The sequence below is a fragment of the Triticum dicoccoides genome, chromosome 2A, assembly GCF_002162155.2.
Source record: "Triticum dicoccoides isolate Atlit2015 ecotype Zavitan chromosome 2A, WEW_v2.0, whole genome shotgun sequence".
NCBI lineage: Eukaryota > Viridiplantae > Streptophyta > Magnoliopsida > Poales > Poaceae > Triticum > Triticum dicoccoides.
The window spans coordinates 619,986,351-620,007,270 of record NC_041382.1 but is presented as its reverse complement, the minus strand read 5'-3'; the positions used below and the strand labels follow the sequence as shown (position 1 = coordinate 620,007,270).

Genomic DNA, 20,920 nt, shown 5'->3' with positions numbered 1-20,920 from the left:
TTCATACTTGTCACTCTTGATTCATTGCATATCCCGGTACACCGCCGGAGGCATTCATATAGAGTCATACTTTGTTCTAGTATCGAGTTGTAATCATTGAGTTGTAAATAAATAGAAGTGTGATGATCATCATTAATAGAGCATTGTCCCCCAAAAAAGAGAGAAAGGCCAAATAAAAAAAGAGAAAGGCCAAAAAAAAGAAAGGCCAAATAAAAAAGAAAAAAAGAAAGGCCAAATAAAAAAGAAAATAAATAAAAAGAGGCAATGTTACTATCCTTTTACCACACTTGTGCTTCAAAGTAGCACCATGTTCTTCATATAGAGAGTCTCTTGAGTTATCACTTTCATATACTAGTGGGAATTTTCATTATAGAACTTGGCTTGTATATTCCAACAATGGGCTTCCTCAAATGCCCTAGGCCTTCATGAGCAAGCAAGTTGGATGCACACCCACTTAGTTTCAGTTTGAGCTTTCATATACTTATAGCTCTAGTGCATCCGTTGCATGGCAATCCCTACTCCTCACATTGATATCTATTGATGGGCATCTCCATAGCCCGTTGATACGCCTAGTTGATGTGAGACTTTCTCCTTTTTGTCTTCTCCACATAACCCCCATCATCATATTCCATTCCACCTATAGTGCTATGTCCATGGCTCACGCTCATGTATTGCGTGAAAGTTGAAAAGGTTTGAGAAACGTCAAAAGTATGAAACAATTGCTTGGCTTGTCATCGGGGTTGTGCATGATGTGAATTCTTTGTGTGGTGAAGATGGAGCATAGCCAGACTATATGATTTTGTAGGGATGAACTTTCTTTGGCTATGTTATTTGAATAAGACATAATTGCTTGGTTGGTATGCTTGAAGTATTATTGTTTTTATTTCAAATGATAGACTATTGCTTTGAATCACTCGTGTCTTAATATTCATGCCATGATTAGACATATGATCAAGATTATGCTAGGTAGCATTCCACATCAAAAATTATCTTTTTTATCATTTACCTACTCGAGGACGAGCAGGAATTAAGCTTGGGGATGCTGATATGTCTCCGTCGTATCTACAATTTTTGATTGTTCCATGCCAATATTATTCAACTTTCATATACTTTTTGGCAATTTTTTATATTATTTTTGGGACTAACATATTGATCCAGTGCCCAGTGCCAGTTCCTGTCTATTGCATGTTTTTGGTTTCGCGGAATATCCATATCAAACGGAGTCCAAACAGGATAAAAACGGACGGAGCTTATTTTTGGAAAATATGGAAAATTCGGAAGGAAAATCAACGCGAACCAGTGCTCGAGGTGGTCACGAGGCAGGGGGGCGCCCCCCCTTAGGGCGCGCCCCTACCCTCGTGAGCCCACCGTAAGGCGATTGACGCTCTTCTTTTGCCGCAAGAAAGCTAATATTCGGAAAAAAATCAAGGCAAAGGTTTCAGGCCAATCGGAGTTACGGATCTCCATATATATACGAAACGGTGAAACAGAGCTAGAACAGAATGCAGAACCAGAGAGAAACAGAGAGATAGATCTAATCTCGGAGGGGCTCTCGCCCCTCCCATGCCATGGAGGCCAAGGACCAGAGGGGAAACCCTTCTCCCATCTAGGGAGGAGGTCAAGGAAGAAGAGGAAGAAGGGGGCCCCTCTCCCCCTCTCCTCCGGTGGCACCGGAACGCCGCCGTGGTCATCATCATCATCACCGCGATCTTCACCAACACCTCCGCCATCTTCACCAACATCTCCATCACCTTCCCCCGTCTATCTATAGCGGTCCACTCTCCCGCAACCCGTTGTACCCTCTACTTGAACATGGTGCTTTATACTTCATATTATTATCCAATGATGTGTTGCCATCCTATGATGTCTGAGTAGATTTCCGTTGTCCTATCGGTGATTGATGAATTGCTATGATTGATTTAATTTGCTTGTGGTTATGTTGTTGTCCTTTGGTGCCCATCATATGATTGCGCACGTGGATCACACCCTAGGGTTAATTTGTATGTTGATAGGACTATGAATTGGAGGGCAAGAGTGACAGAAGCTTCAACCTATCATAGAAATTGATGCATACAGGATTGAAGGGGGACCAATTTATCTTAATGCTATGGTTGGGTTTTACCTTAATGAACATTAGTAGTTGCGGATGCTTGCTAATAGTTCCAATCATAAGTGCATAGAATTCCAAGTAAGGGATGCCATGCTAGCAGTGGTCTCTCCCACATAATACTTGCTATCGGTCTAGTAAAGTAGTCAATTGCTTAGGGGCAATTTCGCAACTCCTACCACCACTTTTCCGCACTCGCTATATTTACTTTATTGTTTCTTTATCTAAACAGCCCCTACTTTTTATTTACGTACTCTTTATTACCTTGCAAACCTATCCAACAACACCTACAAAGTACTTCTAGTTTCATACTTGTTCTAGATAAAGCGAACGTCAAGCGTGCGTAGGGTTGTATCGGTGGTCGATAGAACTTGAGGGAATATTTGTTCTACCTTTAGCTCCTCGTTGGGTTCGACACTCTTACTTATCGAAAACTGTTGCGATCCCCTATACTTGTGGGTTATCAAGACGTAGGATGAAGATGGTCTCTCTCAGGCAACCCTGCAACCAAATAACAAAGAGTCTCTTGTGTCCCCAACACACCCAAAACAATGGTAGATTGTATAGGTGCACTAGTTTGGCGAGGAGATGGTGATACAAGTGCAATATGGATGGTAGATAAAGGTTTTTGCAATTTGAAAATATAAAACAGCAAGGTAACTAATGGTAAAAGTGAGCGTAAACGGCATTGCAATGCTAGGAAACAAGGACTAGGGTTCATACTTTCACTAGTGCAAGTTCTCTCAACAATAATAACATAATTGGATCACATAACTATCCCTCAACATGCAACAAAGAGTCACTCCAAAGTCACTAAGAGCGGAGAACAAAAGAAGAGATTATGGTAGGGTATGAAACAACCTCAAAGTTATTCTTTCCAATCAATCCGTTGGGCTATTCCTATAAGTGTCACAAACAGCCCTAGAGTTCGTACTAGAATAACACCTTAAGACACAAATCAACCAAAACCCTAATGTCACCTAGATACTCCAATGTCACCTCAAGTATCCGTGGGTATGATTATACGATATGCATCACACAATCTCAAATTCATCTATTCAACCAACACATAGAACCTCAAAGAGTGCCTCAAAGATTCTACCGGAGAGTCAAGACGAAAACGTGTGGCAACCCCTATGCATAGATTCCCAAGGTCATGGAACCCGCAAGTTGATCACCAAAACATACATCAAGTGGATCAATAGAATATCCGATTGTCACCATGGGTATCCCACGCAAGACATACATCAAGTGTTCTCAAATCCTTAAAGACTCAATCCGATAAGATAACTTCAAAGGGAAAACTCAATCCATTACAAGAGAGTAGAGGGGGAGAAACATCATAAGATCCAACTAAGTAAAGCTCGCGATATATCAAGATCGTATCACTTCAAGAACACGATAGAGAGAGATCAAACACATAGCTACTGGTACATACCCTCAGCCCCGAGGGAGAACTACTCCCTCCTCGTCATGGAGAGCACCGAGATGATGAAGATGGCCACCGGAGAGGGATTGCCCTCCTCCGGCAGGATGCCGGAACGGGTCTAGATTGGTTTTTGATGGCTACGGAGGCTTCCACTACTAGGAAAAAGTCTACTAGCAGCGCAGGTACCCACGCTACTAGTATCACGCTACAGCTAATAGTTAGTAATAGCGTGGGTTGAACCCGCGCTATTACTAACAAAGTTAGTAGTAGCGCGTTTCCACCCACGCTACTACTATTATGAACCCATGCTACTACTAATGAAATAGTAGTAGCACGTCTATAATACCAACGCCACTTCTAACGAATTAGGAATTAAAAAAAAATCGACAAATTCCATTTTATGCATACAGTTCAAGAAAACACAATAGTGATGGAAATGTCGTTATTCCTGATTATGCTATTACACTGTTGCCGTATCTACTATCATACAGTTCCTCATTCTAACATCCATGGACCACACCTGTTGCATCCAAATGGAAGAAACAAATAAAATCATCACCATATATATACATCCACCATACACTACATGCATGACATAAGATGGCAGATTAGAAGAAGCAAGCATCATACATACGCCGCCGCCTTCTTCGGCATGCTCTTGGCTCTGATGGGGCCTGCCTTCCAGTTGGCCTGGTGCTTGCCAAAGTTGCTCGCTCATCACTGCACCAACCAAACAGAGAACAAAGCTCAATTTCCAACAAACAGAGAAGGAACCGATCTGCATCAGTGATTCTTGCAAATGAATCTGCATGTCTCATTTTGACATGCCAAACAATGAATGATGCAGATTCATTTGTCTGTGCGTACAAGTGCAAAGTCAAGTTTGCTGAGTTACTAGTGTCACCTACTATCTATGTTTTCAAAACAGGCATGTTGATATCCATAAAGAAGGTGTGCTGTAGTACCTACAGTGGGCTCTCCCCAGGATGGATTGGATTCTTAATAGGAACAGTATTAGGAACTAGCTCACAGCTGAGAGATAGAGAGAGAGAGATTGAACTTTTGCGGGGAGTCATGGTGGTAGGAGTAGATGACCGAACCGTCGAGGCTGATGTTGATGCCCCCCACGGAGCGCTACTGCTGCATCCAAATCGAACAAAAAAATTATACACTGTCGGTGATGATCCAACTTTAGGAAGTAAGGCACATGATACACCTACAGCAGTAAAATTAACCGACTGAATCAAGTCAAGTTGTGTGTGTTGTTTCTACTGTGTCCAACTCCAAATCTACATTAGGAACTGATCAGGATTGGTGATGCTTAGAAATGGATGAATCTGCACGTCTCAGTTTTGGCATGCCAAACAAAGAGTGATGCATATATTCATTCGTCTGAACGTACGAGTGCAAAGTCAAGTCTGCTGCAATTACTAGTGGCTCTCCCTAATCAGAATGGATTGGGTTCCTATGCCTAATCAGCTTGGCATTTCCGCAAGCGTCAAATTTTCCTACTGTCTCCAATCACAGGAAAATATCAAACTTTTCTCCTCTCATCTCGTCTCTGAAGAAAGGTTCAGTTTTATTGACTTGTCCTCTCTAATGTTTCTGTAGCAAGCAAATTTGATGACCCATGAGCGAAGCGAAAGGAAGAGGGGAGTGAGTACCTTGGCTCGACGACTGCGCGACGGAGCTGCATCTCCACGGCCTCCGGTGCCGGTGCCGATGCCGTGGTTGTGGGGGTGGATCCAGAGCTCGCTTGCTTGGACAGGGAGCAGAGGAAGGGCGGCGTCCTCCCGAGAGAGAGAGAGAGAGCCTGAAGACAATACTAGCTAGTGACAAGCATGTTTCGTCGATTCTGTCGCGCTTCAGTCTCCTCTCATCACAGGGCAACTTGAAGCCGACGCAGCAGAAGCAGAAGTAGCAGGCGCAGAAAAGAAGTTTGCGAGGAAGTTGCCACGCTCGTAGAAGAACTCTGCCTTCTCCACCTTGGTGTCTTCATCGACCTATATATCATCACAGGGTTGCAGGTCACTTATCTTTGAACAAAACCAATAATACACCATTAATTACTGTCAAATGAACTTACGTGGAAGACACGGACGTCGAAGAACTCAACGCCGTGGCCGTGCGGAGGGTGGCCCTTGAACGGGCCCTCCATGTAGCCCCAGCCGGAACTTGAAGACACCCATGGGCGGGCCGCTGTACACGTCCAGCACCTCGATGGCGAAGCCCCAGGGGAACGCCGTGAGGAACGTGGTCGTGGCCGACTACAGCGACTCCGCGTCCGGGTCATAGATGCGGTGCTCCGGCGGCAGCGTGGTCGCCAGGAACGCGTTGTAGCCGCCCATGGCCGTCACCCCCTCACTCCTGGTCTCCCTCCTCACCTGCTGTGTCGCGCCATGGCCGGTGTTGGCTCAGGCCGGAGAAGGGCGGATCTGGGCGCCTGGTCTCCCTCCTCTGCTGCTCCATGGGGGACGGGGGAGGCGAGGTCGCGGAAGAAGGGCGACTGGCGCGCCCTGCAGCCGCGGGAGGAGGAGGGGATCTAGATCGGAGGTGGATTTTTTTAGACGGGGGTGGGTGGAGTGGGACGACGGTTGGTGGGGTGGGATGGATCGGGCCGGGGTGGACACGCTTAGTAGTAGCGTGTGGTCTTACTTTCAGAAAAAAAAAGTAGCGTGGGGTCTTACATGCGCTACTACTATTTATTTAGTAGTAGCGCCGGTTTTATACCTCTCGCTACTACTATGGCCTATCTCGGGGATATTGTTGGAGACCATTTAGTAGCAGTGCGGGTTTATACCTCTCGCTACTACTATCAATTTATTAATAGCTGGTTTTTATACCCCTCGCTACTACTAATTAGCAGTAGCGCCCATTTTTAAACCTCGCTACTGATAAACTTCTGTGTATAAGGTTTTCCCTAGTAGTGTTCTGGCGGTGGAACTCCCGATGTATTGTGCTTCCCGAAGTTTTTAGGGTATATGGGTATATATGGGAGGAAGAAGTACGTCGGTGGACCTTCGGGCTGTCCACGAGGTAGGGGGCGTGCCCAGGGTGGTGGGCGCGCCCCCACCCTCGTGGGCAGCCCGGGACTCTCCTGGTCCAACTCTGATACTCCATGGGCTTCTTCTGGTCCAAAAATAAGTTCCGTGAAGTTTCAAGTCAATTGGACTCCGTTTGATTTTCCTTTTCTGTGATACTCTAAAACAAGAAAAAAACAGAAACTGACACTGGGCTCTAGGTTAATAGATTAGTCCAAAAAATCATATAAAATAACATATAAATGCATATAAAACATCCAAGGTCGATAATATAATAGCATGGAACAATAAAAAATTATAGATACATTGGAGACGTATCAGCATCCCAAGCTTAATTCCTGCTCGTCTTCGAGTAGGTAAATAATAAAAACAGAATTTTTGATGTGGAATGCTACCTAACATATTTCTCTGTGTAATTCTTTATTGTGGCAAGAATATTTAGACCCATAAGATTCAAGACAAAAGTTTAATATTGACATAAAAATAATAATACTTCAAGCATACTAACCAAGTAATCATGTCTTCTAAAATAACATGGTCAAAGAAAGTTATCCCTACAAAATCATATAGTCTGGCTATGCTCCATCTTCACCACACAACGTATTCAAATCATGCACAACCCCGATGACAAGCCAAGCAATTGTTTCATACTTTTGATGTTCTCAAAAGTTTTTCAATCTTCACGCAATATATGAGCGTGAGCCATGGATATAACACTATAGGTGGAATAGAAGGGTGGTTGTGGAGAAGACAAAAAGGGAGAAGATGGTCTCACATCAACTAGGCGTATCAATGGGCTATGGAGATGCCCATTAATAGATATCAATGTGAGTGAGTAGGGATTGCCATGCAACGGATGCATTACAGCTATAAGTGTATGAAAGCTCAACAAAAAAAACTAAGTGGGTGTGCATCCAACTCGCTTGCTCACGAAGACCTAGGGCATTTTGAGGAAGCCCATAATTGGAATATACAAGCCAAGTTCTATAATGAAAGATTCCCACTAGTATATGAAAGTGACAACATAGAAGACTCTCTATCATGAAGATCATGATGCTACTTTGAAGCACAAGTGTGGTAAAAGGATAGTAGCATTACCCCTTCTCTCTTTTTCTCTCATTTTTTTATTTTTTTATTTGGGCCTTTTCTCTTTTTTATGGCCTCTTTTTTTTTCGTCCGGAGTCTCATCTCGACTTGTGGGGGAATCATAGTCTCCATCATCCTTTCCTCACTGGGACAATGCTCTAATAATGATGATCATCACACTTTTATTTACTTACAACTCAAGAATTACAACTCGATATTTAGAACAAGATATGACTCTATATGAATGCCTCTGGCGGTGTACCGGGATGTGCAATGACTCATGAGTGACATGTATGAACGAATTATGAACGGTGGCTTTGCCACAAATACGATGTCAACTACATGATCATGGAAAGCAATATGACAATGATGAAGCATGTCATAATAACGGAACGGTGAAAAGTTGCATGACAATATATCTCGGAATGGCTATGAAAATGTCATGATAGGTAGGTATAGTGGCTGTTTTGAGGAAGATATATGGTGGGTTTATTATACCGGCGAAAGTTGCGCGGTACTAGAGAGGCTAGCAATGATGGAAGGGTGAGAGTGCAATAATCCATGGACTCAACATTAGTCATAAAGAACTCACATACTTATTGCAAAAATATATTAGTTATAGAAACAAAGTACTACGTGCATGCTCCTATGGGGATAGATTGGTAGGAAAAGACCATCGCTCGTCCCCGACCGCCACTCATAAGGAAGACAATCAATAAATAAATCATGCTCCGACTTCATCGTATAACGGTTCACCATACGTGCATGCTACGGGAATCACAAACTTTAACACAAGTATCTCTCAAATCCATAACTACTCAACTAGCATGACTCTAATATCACCATCTCCATATCTCAAAACAATCATCAAGTATCAAACTTCTCATAGTATTCAATGCACTTTATATGAAAGTTTTTATTATATCCCTCTTGGATGCCCATCATATTAGGACTAAATTCATAACCAAAGCAAATTACCATGCTGTTTAGGACTCTCAAAATAATATAAGTGAAGCACTAGAGCAACAACAAACTACTCCGAAAGATATAAGTGAAGATTAATGAGTAGTCGAATAATTATGCAACTATGTGAAGACTCTCTAACATATAATAATTTCAGATCTTGGTATTTTATTCAAACAGCAAGCAAAACTAAATAAAATAAAATGACGCTCCAAGCAAAACACATATCATGTGGTAAATAAAAATATAGCTCCAAGTAAAGTTACCGATGAACGAAGACGAAAGAGGGGATGCCTTCCAGGGCCTCCCCAAGCTTAGGCTCTTGGTTGTCCTTGAATATTTCCTTGGGGTGCCTTGGGAATCCCCAAGCTTAGGCTCTTGCCACTCCTTATTCCATAATCCATCAAATCTTTAGCCAAAACTTGAAAACTTCTTAACACAAAACTTAACAGAAAACTCGTAAGCTCCGTTAGCGAAAGAAAACGAAACACCACTTTGAGGTACTGTAATGAACTCATTGTTTATTTATATTGGTGTTAAACCTACTGTACTCCAACTTCTCTATGGTTTATAAACTCTTTTACTAGCCATAGATTCATCAAAATAAGTAAACAACACATGAAAAACAGAATCTGTCAAAAACAGAACAGTCTGTAGTAATCTATAACTAACGCAAACTTATGGAACCCCAAAAATTATAAAATAAATTTTTGGACCTGAGTAATTTTTCTATTGATCGTCTGCAAAAAGAATTAACTAAATAGCACTCTCTAATAAAAAATGGCAGCAATTCTCGTGAGCGCTAAAGTTTCTGTTTTTTACAGCATGATCACAAACACTTTCCTCAAGTCTTCCCAAAGGTTCTACTTGGCACAAACACTAATTAAAACATAAAACTACATCTAAACAGAGGCTAGATGAATTATTTATTACTAAATAGGAACAAAAAGCAAGGAACCAAAATAAAGTTGGGTTGCCTCCCAACAAGCGCTATCGTTTAACGCCCCTAGCTAGGCATGATGATTTCAATGACGCTCACATAAAGGATAAGAATTGATACATAAAGAGAGCATCATGAAGAATATGACTAGAACATTTAAGTCTAACCCACTTCCTATGCATAGGGATTTTGTGAGCAAACAACTTATGGAAACAAGAATCAACTTGCATAGAAAGGTAAAACAAGCATAACTTCAAAACTTTAAGCACATAGAGAGGAAACTTGATATTATTGCAATTCCTACAAGCATATATTTCTCCCTCATAATAATTTTCAGTAGCATCATGAATGAATTCAACAATATAACCAGCACCTAAAGCATTATTTTCATGATCTACAAGCATAGAATTTTTATTACTCTCCACATATGCAAAATTCTTCTCATTCGGAATAGTGGGAGTATCATAAGAGACTCGAATACTATAAATTGTTTCCAAAAAAGTAATGTTTAGAAAAGGGGTAATCATAATCATGGCAAGTTTTATAAATATAATCACTACTTTTATAGCATAAGTATCATCACAATAATCATCGTAGGTAGGAGGCATGCTATCATCATTATAAATTTGCATATCAAAACTTGGGAGACTAAAAATATCAACTTCATTAAACGTAGCATCCCCAAGCTTGGGACAAACATTAATTGCAGCAAATATATTCTCAAAAACATCATCTTCATCAAACATAGCATCCCCAAGCTTGGACCTTTTCATATCATAAGCATAATCACTCTCATCATTAATAGTATGGATAGCACCAATAGTATAGCAATTATCATATTCTTCCAAGCAAGTGCCAAATTTTTTTTCAATATCATAAGAAGTATCATTATATTCCACAATTATATTTTCATGAGGCACAATAGTAATAGGAGCAGCATTATTTGGGAGATATCTTTTTACCTCTCTTCCTTTTTCTTTTCTTCTTCTTCCACCACATCATGTGTGGGTTCAATCCTCTTTTTGAAGCTCCTTATTAATGAGATTGGTTGAATAGGAGGCTCCTCCTCGTTACCTGATTCATCATAAGAAATAATAGGAGGGTATTGGGAAGTCTCTTCCCTTTCATTAGTATTCTCTTCATCTTCTATTTGTTTTCTTTTCTTTATGTAGTTGGCAATATAAGGATTTTCAATACAATTCACCGCACAATACATATAAATTTCCTCTAGATCAAAGCCAAGAAGTTTATCACGGGCAAATACTGGAAGATAGTTAGTTATACGTTTCATTTCTTCGTAACCCATAAGCAAACTAAGTTCATTACGATGTGCAAGAGAAATCAAGTCATCACAATTTTTGGAAACGATTAGATCATGAAACAATTTGCATCGGATGGTTAAATGACCACATTCATTGCAAAGATCACAAGTATGGCCTAGAAAATTTAAATTTTCAGCACAAACATCTAGCCTTTCTTGCAACAATTTAGTTTCTAAGTACTTATGCCTCTTGCAAAATCTATCTTCCCTAATTGGTGTGTACTTGCAAACCCAATGCACTCCACAAAAATTGACATGTTTATAGGAGACATTTTCATCATAACTAGTGCAATCATCATTAGTACTATGGATATTCAAGGAGTTCATACTAACAACATTGCAATCATACTCATCATTCAAAGATTTAGTGCCAAACATTTTAATGCATTCTTCTTCTAACACTTTGGCACAATTTTCCTTTCCATCATACTCACGAAAGATATTAAAAAGATGAAGCGTATGAGGTAAACTCAATTCCATTTTTTTATAGTTTTCTTTCATAAACTAAACTAGTGATAAAACAAGAAACTAAAAGACTCGATTGCAAGATCTAAAGATATACCTTCAAGCGCTAACCTCCCCGGCAACGGCGCCAGAAAAGAGCTTGATGTCTACTACACAACCTTCTTCTTGTAGACGTTGTTGGGCCTCCAAGTGCGGAGGTTTGTAGGACGGTAGCAAATTTCCCTCAAGTGGATGACCTAAGGTTTATCAATCCGTAGGAGGCATAGGATGAAGATGGTCTCTCTCAAGCAACCCTTCAACCAAATAACAAAGAGTCTCTTGTGTCCCCAACACACCCAATACAATGGTAGATTGTATAGGTGCACTAGTTTGGCGAAGAGATGATGATACAAGTGCAATATGGATGGTAGATAAAGGTTTTTGCAATCTGAAAATATAAAAACAGCAAGGTAACTAATGGTAAAAGTGAGCGTAAACGGTATTGCAATGCTAGGAAACAAGGCCTAGGGTTCATACTTTCACTAGTGCAAGTTCTCTCAACAATAATAACATAATTGGATCACATAACTATCCCTCAACATGCAACAAAGAGTCACTCCAAAGTCACTAATAGCGGAGAACAAACGAAGAGATTATGGTAGGGTACGGAACCACCTCAAAGTTATTCTTTCCAATCAATCCGTTGGGCTATTCCTATAAGTGTCACAAACAGCCCTAGAGTTCGTACTAGAATAACACCTGAAGACACAAATCAACCAAAACCCTAATGTCACCTAGATACTCCAATGTCACCTCAAGTATCCGTGGGTATGATTATACGATATGCATCACACAATCTCAAATTCATCTATTCCACCAACACATAGAAGCTCAAAGAGTGCCCCAAAGATTCAACCGGAGAGTCAAGACAAAAACGTGTGCCAACCCCTATGCATAGATTCCCAAGGTCACGGAACCCGCAAGTTGATCACCAAATCATACATCAAGTGGATCAATAGAATACCCCATTGTCACCACGGGTATCCCATGCAAGACATACATCAAGTGTTCTCAAATCCTTAAAGACTCAACCCATAAGATAACTTCAAAGGGAAAACTCAACCCATTACAAGAGAGTAGAGGGGGAGAGACATCATAAGATCCAACTATAATAGTAAAGCTCGCGATACATCAAGGTCGTATCACCTCAAGAACACGAGATAGAGAGAGATCAAACACATAGCTACTAGTACATACCCTCAGCCCCGAGGAAGAACTACTCCCTCCTCGTCATGGAGAGCACCGGGATGATGAAGATGGCCATCGGAGAGGGATTGCCCCCTCCGGCAGGGTGCCGGAATGGGTCTAGATTGGTTTTCAGTGGCTACGGAGGCTTCTGGCGGCGGAACTCCCGATCTATTGTGCTTCCCGAAGTTTTTAGGGTATATGGGTATATATGGGAGGAATAAGTACATCGGTGGACCTCCGGGCTACCCACGAGGTAGGGGGGCGTGCCCAGGGGGGTGGGCACGCCCCCACCCTCGTGGGCAGGCCGGGACTCTCCTGGTCCAACTCCGATACTCCGGGGGCTTCTTCTGGTCCAAAAAATAAGTTCCGTAAAGTTTCAGGTGAATTGGACTCCGTTTGATTTTTTTTTTCTGCGATACTCTAAAACAAGGGGAAAATAGAAACTGACACTAGGTTCTAGGTTAATAGGTTAGTCCCAAAAATCATATAAAATAGCATATAAATGCATATAAAACATCCAAGGTTGATAATATAATAGCATGGAACAATCAAAAATTATAGATACGTTGGAGACGTATCAGATGCCGCCACACGGTTGGCTGCTTTAAACGATAGTTTGTGGTGTTTTCTCGAGGCCACAACCGGTGCCTTATAGTGAATTGTCCACTGTAATGTTAATATGCAATCTGATCTTCTAAAATTTGGTGTTCAGTTAACAGTTTGGTTCAATAATTGATATATTTCCTAGTACTTTTTAAGCATGATTGGTCTGGTTAACCAACGTCCGATCTTCTAGTATACATTCTATTCTACAATGTGGTGTCCAGTTAATTATTTGATTCATTTGTTCTGGTGTCCAGTTAACTGTTTGGTTCAATTCTGCAATGTGATGTTCATTTGTTGTGGGTACAATTTTGTATTGTTATGCATGTGAGAAATAAATCGAATTTAGTCGTACTAAATACATGAGAAACATATACAATTTCTATATTTCCAAGTTGTTTAGCATGATTGATTTAGTTGACTGACTTTTCCATGCAACTCGAATTAATCTACTGGATCCGCAATTTGTTTATTTTCCATTAATATATTCTACTGATAGTATGCCAATTCTCACTTAACCCGATCAATATCTACCTCATATGTGTTGCAGGGAAACAATGCGAGGCGCTGAGGTTTACCATCCAGGTTTGCACTTGCATGGTCCTTTGGCTAATACCACATTACTATATGCAATTGGAGGAACCATTCTAATATTTAGTTTTTTTTTTACAATTTGATCTTGCACATGCAGGTCTTGCTGTCAGAGGTTTAGACACACTGTTCGATCCATTTTGCATATGGGGAAATGAGATGTCCATGAATTTTAGTCAAGTCAAGAAACTCATAAAGATTGTTAGGATAAAAAAAACTAGCGACCAATAACAACAAGGTCTTTGTTTGCACAATGACGAAGACATCCGTCAACTATAGCATGGTAATAACTCTTTTACCTTGTTTTTTTCCTTTGCGCCATTTCAAAATTTAGAACAGATATTTATGCATATCTTTGTTTTTAGTCCTTTCCACAGCAGTTCACCGATGATTACCTCTCAGACTACCTGCATGGTCAAGAGGCGAGGAAGGTATTCATTCAACATCCATGATACAATATTGAACTATTCCTCAAGAGGACGAAGGTTGGGCGGGCAATTATCCACAACCACTGGCCTAAAGTTGTAAGGATATTCAACATCACTGAAAGCTCAATATTCGCCTTCCATTTCAGCAGTTTTTCAGATTAGATTCATTTGTCTATTTACCGTGTATGATGCTACTTTTCAAAGGTTTTAGATGTTGCATGTGAAACTTTGTGCTTTGTGTAATGGCGTAGCTAGCTATATGCCTATATGGTGTAGCCGAGTGCTGAAACTATCTTATCTGATGTTGTATTCTGATGTAATTCAATTATGAAATCCTGGTTACCGTAATATGGATATGAAATATATGGTGTGTTTGATATGAATTCAATTTGGTTACTAAATGGGTTACCATTAATTGGCCAATTAGCCGGCTTATTGGGCTTTTCTATTGCAATGGTTTCTCAGAAAACACCGTGGGCGATGAACTCAAACAACCCACATAGTTTTTAGAAAGTAGGTGTGTTGGATCAATGAACAATCACACACGACTTCCTCCCGAAAAATGTTTGTGTTAGGCCACCTTGCACAAACGTTTCCACATAAAAACTATGTGTGATGTACATACAAATGGAAACATTTTTTTGGATTCACTGCGTGGGATGTACATAGGAACGGAAATGATTGGGCCTGTATAATTATCTGCGATGGCTCGCTCAATCACGCACGAGCTCTTTTTGCCCCGTGTGTGTGACTGGGGAACCTATCACCGACGGTTTCTGGGTCGTGTAGGAAAGACCCCCCCCCTATTGCACACATAGGCAAGGCGATGGTTTAAAACTCCATCGCGGAAAGGGGGTAAAAACCGTTTGTATAGGGTGTCTCTGCACCAGTGGTAATGTTTGGTGACCATGTATCAACAATCCGGTATCTGGGTGTACAACATTCTCATTGGCTAAGGCCGCAAGTAAACGTTCACACATTATGAGAAAGTACCGATAAAATATTGATGACATGATATCGTAGTGTTTTGTAAGTGGGTCTATCCAACACCATTGTTACTGTAACAATGTGTTATCATTATTGCTGGTATCCATTTTACATTAACAATGCACATTATTAGAGCCCATTATTAGAAAAGAAGACCATCAATAATACATGAGCTAGTGGAGTGAGGCTTGACTAGGGATCTCTTTGATGTTTATTATTTCATACATGTGATTAGGTTTTCCTCCAAATCTCATATTAAGTAACTAATGCAATTCTAGCATAGAGTATGAACTTAATCACGAACAATGACATAAAATAATAATAACTTTATTATTGCTTTTAGGGCATATTTCCAACATCCATAATGGTATCCGCCTTGATTTGGATGCCATCTTGATCATGCCTTGTATCCTTGATATACAACGGCAACCCTAGGGCTGAGATTCAGGTTTTGTCTGGATAAATTCCAACTAATGCTACTCTTAGTTGTAGGCATGACTGTTGTGAGACCTACCATAATGCGCATCTTCGAAAACCCAATCTATCTAGCACTTCATACATATCTACAATTTTAGACTATCTTTTATTGTCCTTCAATTGCATGCAGGAATGGACCTTCGTGGTCGGGTTCGCCATGGTTCCGACACCGTCAATAACCCTCTTGAGTTCGAATAACTATTGCTAAAACCCAAAATTTGTCACGTGTTTGCAGAAGGGTTATTGACGGTGTCACCAAAAGATGAGGACACCTCGATACTTATCACTAGCCCTAGTAGGGATTCGATGAAGTGGGCTATAAAACAGTGATAGGGACATAGGAAATATGCAAATGATGGATCAGGCCAGAAGTAGCACAATCGACTTGAGAATTTAGTCTTTTTAAAAGTCATTTGCATGATTCAATTACAAACCAGTTGTTTTAAGGTAATTTGTGATTTGTTAATAAGTCTAATAACATATCCTGCCATTGTACCAGGTTCAGAACTCTAATCAAACACAAAGGGCCTGATACTGACCCCGAAAGCCAAGAAAATGTACCCAAGGTTGAAAATGAACAAGCAACTTACAAGTAGCATAGCTGAACAATTAATAGCTGGAATGTTTCAAAGCAAAGTACAATGATAAATAGAACATGCATACTAGATACCAAATCATATGAGCCATCACATAGATGTATGAAACGATTAGGTTTGCAGCAAACATACTTTGAAGACTACAACAAATATCTAAGACATTCAACATGTGCTAAAATGTGTAAATGGAGGAGAAATTGATTGGTCACCCCATACGTCAAGCTGGCCAAAAAATTGCAGCCAAGGTACAGGATTCCCTTGTGGTTTCCAGAAGAAAAGTGTAGTATTGGGAAATAAATGTGTGGCCAGATGGCTTCCGAAACGATGCTGTGATATGTAAGTGCGTGATGCCGCAGATGTTGTCTTAAAAACTGCAACCTGCGTGCATCTCTGTCCTAATCCTACTCGAGATCGATCACCAAGGTGTTCAAACTTTGAATGAGTATGCATGCTTAGACCTTCACATGAAGTTTGGAGTCTGGTGTGTTTCTGGAGGAGGAACTGAAGAAGAGGTTACCGGGACGTCATCGCATGTTGTGTCCGACGTCCCTGCTGCTGCCGTCGCCGGTGGTGTTTCTTGTGCGCCAGGATGCGACATGCCGGCATCCTCACCGGAGAAGCGGGGGTGGTGAATGAAGAGGCTGCGAGCACTGTCGTCCATGTCGTAGTCCCAGAAGGAGCTGCCAGGGCCCCATGCGTTGAACCATGACTCGTCGGCCTGAGCCCACATGCCGCCGGACGGCGCCGACGAGTGAAACATTTCGGCCGAGTAGGGCGTAGCCGCGTCGCGGGAGCCGCCATCCTGGGGAATACTCGTTGGGGGTGGATGCTGTGCTCGGTTTTCAAGCGTGGACCATTCTGCGTGCTGCTGTTCCCGCTGCCGCGGAGCTTGCTGCGTGTTGGCCGGCGCCTCGTCAGAAGTTTGCGGAGGCGACGACGATGACGACGAGCAGGAAGCGGTGCCGGCGGCGGCCGAGGGGGCAGCGGAGCTGGTGGCGCTGGTGCGGCCGCTCCCTCCTGCGCGGCCCTTCCCGAGGAACCGATCGGGGAAGTTGAGCCGCGCGTTCTCGCCACGGAGCTTGAAGGCCTCGCGGTCGTACGCCATGGCGGCATCCTCTGCGGTGTCGAAGGTGCCGAGCCACAGCCGCGTGCGATTCCGTGGCAGGCGGATCTCCGCCACCCACTTACCCCAGTGCCGCTGCCGCACGCCGCGGTACAGTTTCTGCGGCGGGGGCGGCGCCCGCAGCAGCTGCTGGTACAGCGAAGGCGGCATGCCGGCCAGGCCGCCGCGGGGGCTCAGGTTCAGCGCCTCGCTCCAGTACCGCAGCAGATGCTGCTGCTGCTGCGTGCTCTCGGCTGGCATGAAGAACGACTGGGTCGCGCAGGGAGGCGACCCGCCGAAGGAGATCATCTGCTGGTGCCGCAAAGGCTGCTGCGGCGGCGGCGACGCTGGTTGGGACATACTGGAGTACTGCCGGAGAAGCTGCGGGCTCTCGCGCGCTGTCGTCGCCGAGGGCTCATACGCGAAGGGGAAGATGTGCCGCGCGGAAGGCGCGACGGCGTCGGAGGCGGGGAAAGACCGAGGAGAGGCCGGGGCCGACGACGAGGAAGTGGAGAGCGACGACGTGGTCCGGTGGAGGCGGTCGGGGCTCCTCCCGATCTTCCTGAGCGGGCGCAGCAATGCCGCGGACGCGTCCTCGAAGACCGGCGCCAGCTGCTGCTGCCGCCGCGCCTGTATCGGCGTCACCCCCTTCCCCTTCCACCTCCTGCCAGTCCCGCGACCGCCTCCGCTTCCACTCTCGCCGCTCGCGCTCGACGCGTCCATGCGCGCGGAGAAGACTTCGCGGCGCTAGGAAAATGATCGTTTGGCGTAGTCGCGGGGGAGCGAGAGCCAGAGAGCTAACGAGCGTGCGCGTGGTGGGGTTTTGGTTCTGATTCCGAGACGAGTGCGACCGGAACGACGATTATAAGGGTAGGGAAAAGTGAAGTGTTTGCTTCGTTGCGATGGGATCATGGTGCGGCACGGCGCGCCAGGGGCAAAAGATCGTGGTCGGTGGTTTGGGGCCCCACGAGCATGGACTCACCAAGGTAACTCCACTCCATGTTCAAAAAATCGGAAATTATATCTGGTTGCCGTTCGCTCGCATTTCGAACGTTTTTCTGTGTAGTTTTAGTTGTGTCGGGGGTAACCGTTTCTTCATAGCGGCATGACATTTTCTGGTAGGATGACAGTTTTGAGGTTTCATCTGAGAAAATATCATCTTGTTCTGAAGAAATAATAACCCCACACACAATGCCACCCTTCCTGGCGAAGGTTCACCAGCTAAGGGGGGCCTTAAAAAAGGCAACTCCATTCCCGTGTAGAGCAAAGCTCAACTTGACCTGCTCCTTCGAGACGGCGCTAGTGTTTCCTCTGAGGCGATACCTGCCTCTTCCTCTCTCTCCCTCGTCACCACTACCACCGGCCAGCACTGTTATGACAACGGGCCATGCATCGAAGGTGTTGGGGATTTCCTATCTTGTTGATACGGTGGTCGACCCGATCATTTGGAGCGACGGTGGTTTTTGCTCGATGGTGTGGTGATGAGGGCACGCGGATCCGATGCCCCGTTTGTTGATCGGGATCGGGTGCGCTCTACAGCTCCTAGTTGGGTGGTGTGCCCAGCAGTAGCTCAATGCCACAGGTAGGATGGAGCCTGTGGGTGAAGTGGTGCTCCTCTACCTCGCCACCATCGGGGAATGTCGCTGAGGCCGGATATGATCCGGCCCTTATAGGCCATGGCATCCGAGGAGATGTATCTGGTGACAGATCTTATTATGTGCTACCATGCATGGCATGCACAACAATCATTGACAAGATGATATAGCGTGGCAGTGATAAGATCTTCCGGCGATTTCTTCTTTGGCTGGCAAGTTCTATGTGAGTAGACCCATAGAGAAGTGGATCACACCACTAGATGTTAACATCGTGGTCATATTCTTTTGGGATGAAACCCCATGGTTTATCATTCCACATATACGCGCAGCAGATGTCCGCACGTCATATTCTTGTTGAATATGTTGGCTCAAAAACTGCTTCGGGGACGATACATCCAGTCTAACTTGTTGGTTGGACCAGCCAACAACAACATGCAAGTGGCGATTTCTTCTTGAAGGCATTGTCTTAGAGTCATGCACCTGTTGTTAGGTCACATATCGCTCGACCAACGGATTATAGTCCAGGCTAAGGGTTTTGTTGTATGTTTTTCGAGATGTTGCATTGAGGCAGGTAAATTATGGATAGCTGCATCTTTTTCCTTTACTTTGGTAAGCTGATTTGTCCAGCATCAATGCTTGTTATTGTTTTTCATGATAAATAGCATTGTTTAAGAATTCATCCGATTAATCAGTTAATGGGCTAGTAATCGCTACTCATAGCATGGCCGAATCAAATAATACCTATTCGTTGCGTTAACTTGTCAGACCGATTAATTGGCTAGTTAGACCGATTAATAAGTTGTCATGCCGATTAATCCTTGCTGGCCTCCTCGAAAAAAAGAGATTAATCCTTGCTGGCCCATTAACGGGTGGGCAAATAAAGCCTAAAATTTTGGCCCATAATCCCTTCTGGCCTCATGCCACTCCTTAATAGATAGGATTAATAATTTTACCTCCTCTCTATGCTTTTCATATGTGTATGACAGCATATTTTGGTATACTACATAGTTGAAAGCATGAGAGTATGGTATAATACATTAAAAAAAATCTAGATATATGTTGGCAAGTTTCTATTCAATCTACTGTTTAATGGTCGACCGACTAATCCAGTTAATAGGCCGATTCACCGATTAATCGCTACTCCTAAATTAACCGAGCAGTTACCAGTTAACGATTTCTTGAACATTGATAAATAGGATCCTCTTAGCAAGCGAACGTTCGCCGAAAGGGGGTGGCATTTGCGAATATTTAGATGACAGTTATGGTTGTAGCGGGGTGGCGGTTTCTTCAGAACAGCATGACGGTTGCTTTAGAGAAAGACAAATCCTTTTTAAAAATAACAACATTTGATCTCGCGTTGCAACTAAAACTGCTAGGAAAATGTGTTCGCTTACCACCCCCTTCCAAGCTAAAGTTCGCCAGATAACATTACCAGATAAATAATACTCCATCTGTGTCAAAATTTAGTGCATAATTAGTTTTGTCTTAAGTCAAACTTTGTAAGCTCTGACAGAGTTTGTACAAAAGTTTGTCAACATGTACACTATGAAGTCATTACCATTAGATTTATCATGGAATATACTTTAAGTCTTATACATTTGATATTCTAAATTTTTATTTTATGAACTTTAGTCACTCTATACCAAATTTAACTTAAAACAAATCTAACATGGATTATATTTTGAGCTGGAGGGAGCATATGATTGTATGAATCAGTCGATCCTGGGTTTTCCTCCTCCTTGGAAAACAACTCTCGTGAAGAGGATTAAGTGGGGCATTATGTTGCTGTCAAAGACTGCGTGGGCGGTACTACTACTGACCCAGAGACAATGGGAAAATGACGACGAGACATCGCTAGATTGACACTCCCCTCACATTGCTTTCCTTGCACTCCAATCTCCCCAAGTCAGTGACAGTTTTTCTTCTTCTAAAAGGTTCTGGAGTTTCCAACCAATACGGTGC

At 43.0% G+C, this 20,920-nt stretch overlaps 1 protein-coding gene and 1 pseudogene across 1 annotated transcript; both read right to left on the bottom strand.

The window, feature by feature from the left end:
* Window positions 1-3,908: 3,908 nt before the first annotated feature.
* LOC119355787 lies at window positions 3,909-6,124 on the bottom strand (annotated as a pseudogene).
* Window positions 6,125-16,362: 10,238 nt separating this feature from the next.
* Window positions 16,363-18,176, bottom strand: LOC119355786 (ethylene-responsive transcription factor ERF053-like). The gene has a single exon (XM_037622663.1). The coding sequence runs from the start codon at window positions 18,084-18,086 to the stop codon at window positions 16,722-16,724; it is 1,365 nt and encodes a 454-aa protein (XP_037478560.1). The 5' UTR covers window positions 18,087-18,176; the 3' UTR covers window positions 16,363-16,721.
* Between the last annotated feature and the right edge of the window lie 2,744 nt (window positions 18,177-20,920).

Bases quoted from the DNA above. Each gene is read 5' to 3' on its own strand.
- LOC119355786 (XM_037622663.1), bottom strand. From the start codon at position 18,086: ATGGACGCGTCGAGCGCGAGCGGCGAGAGTGGAAGCGGAGGCGGTCGC.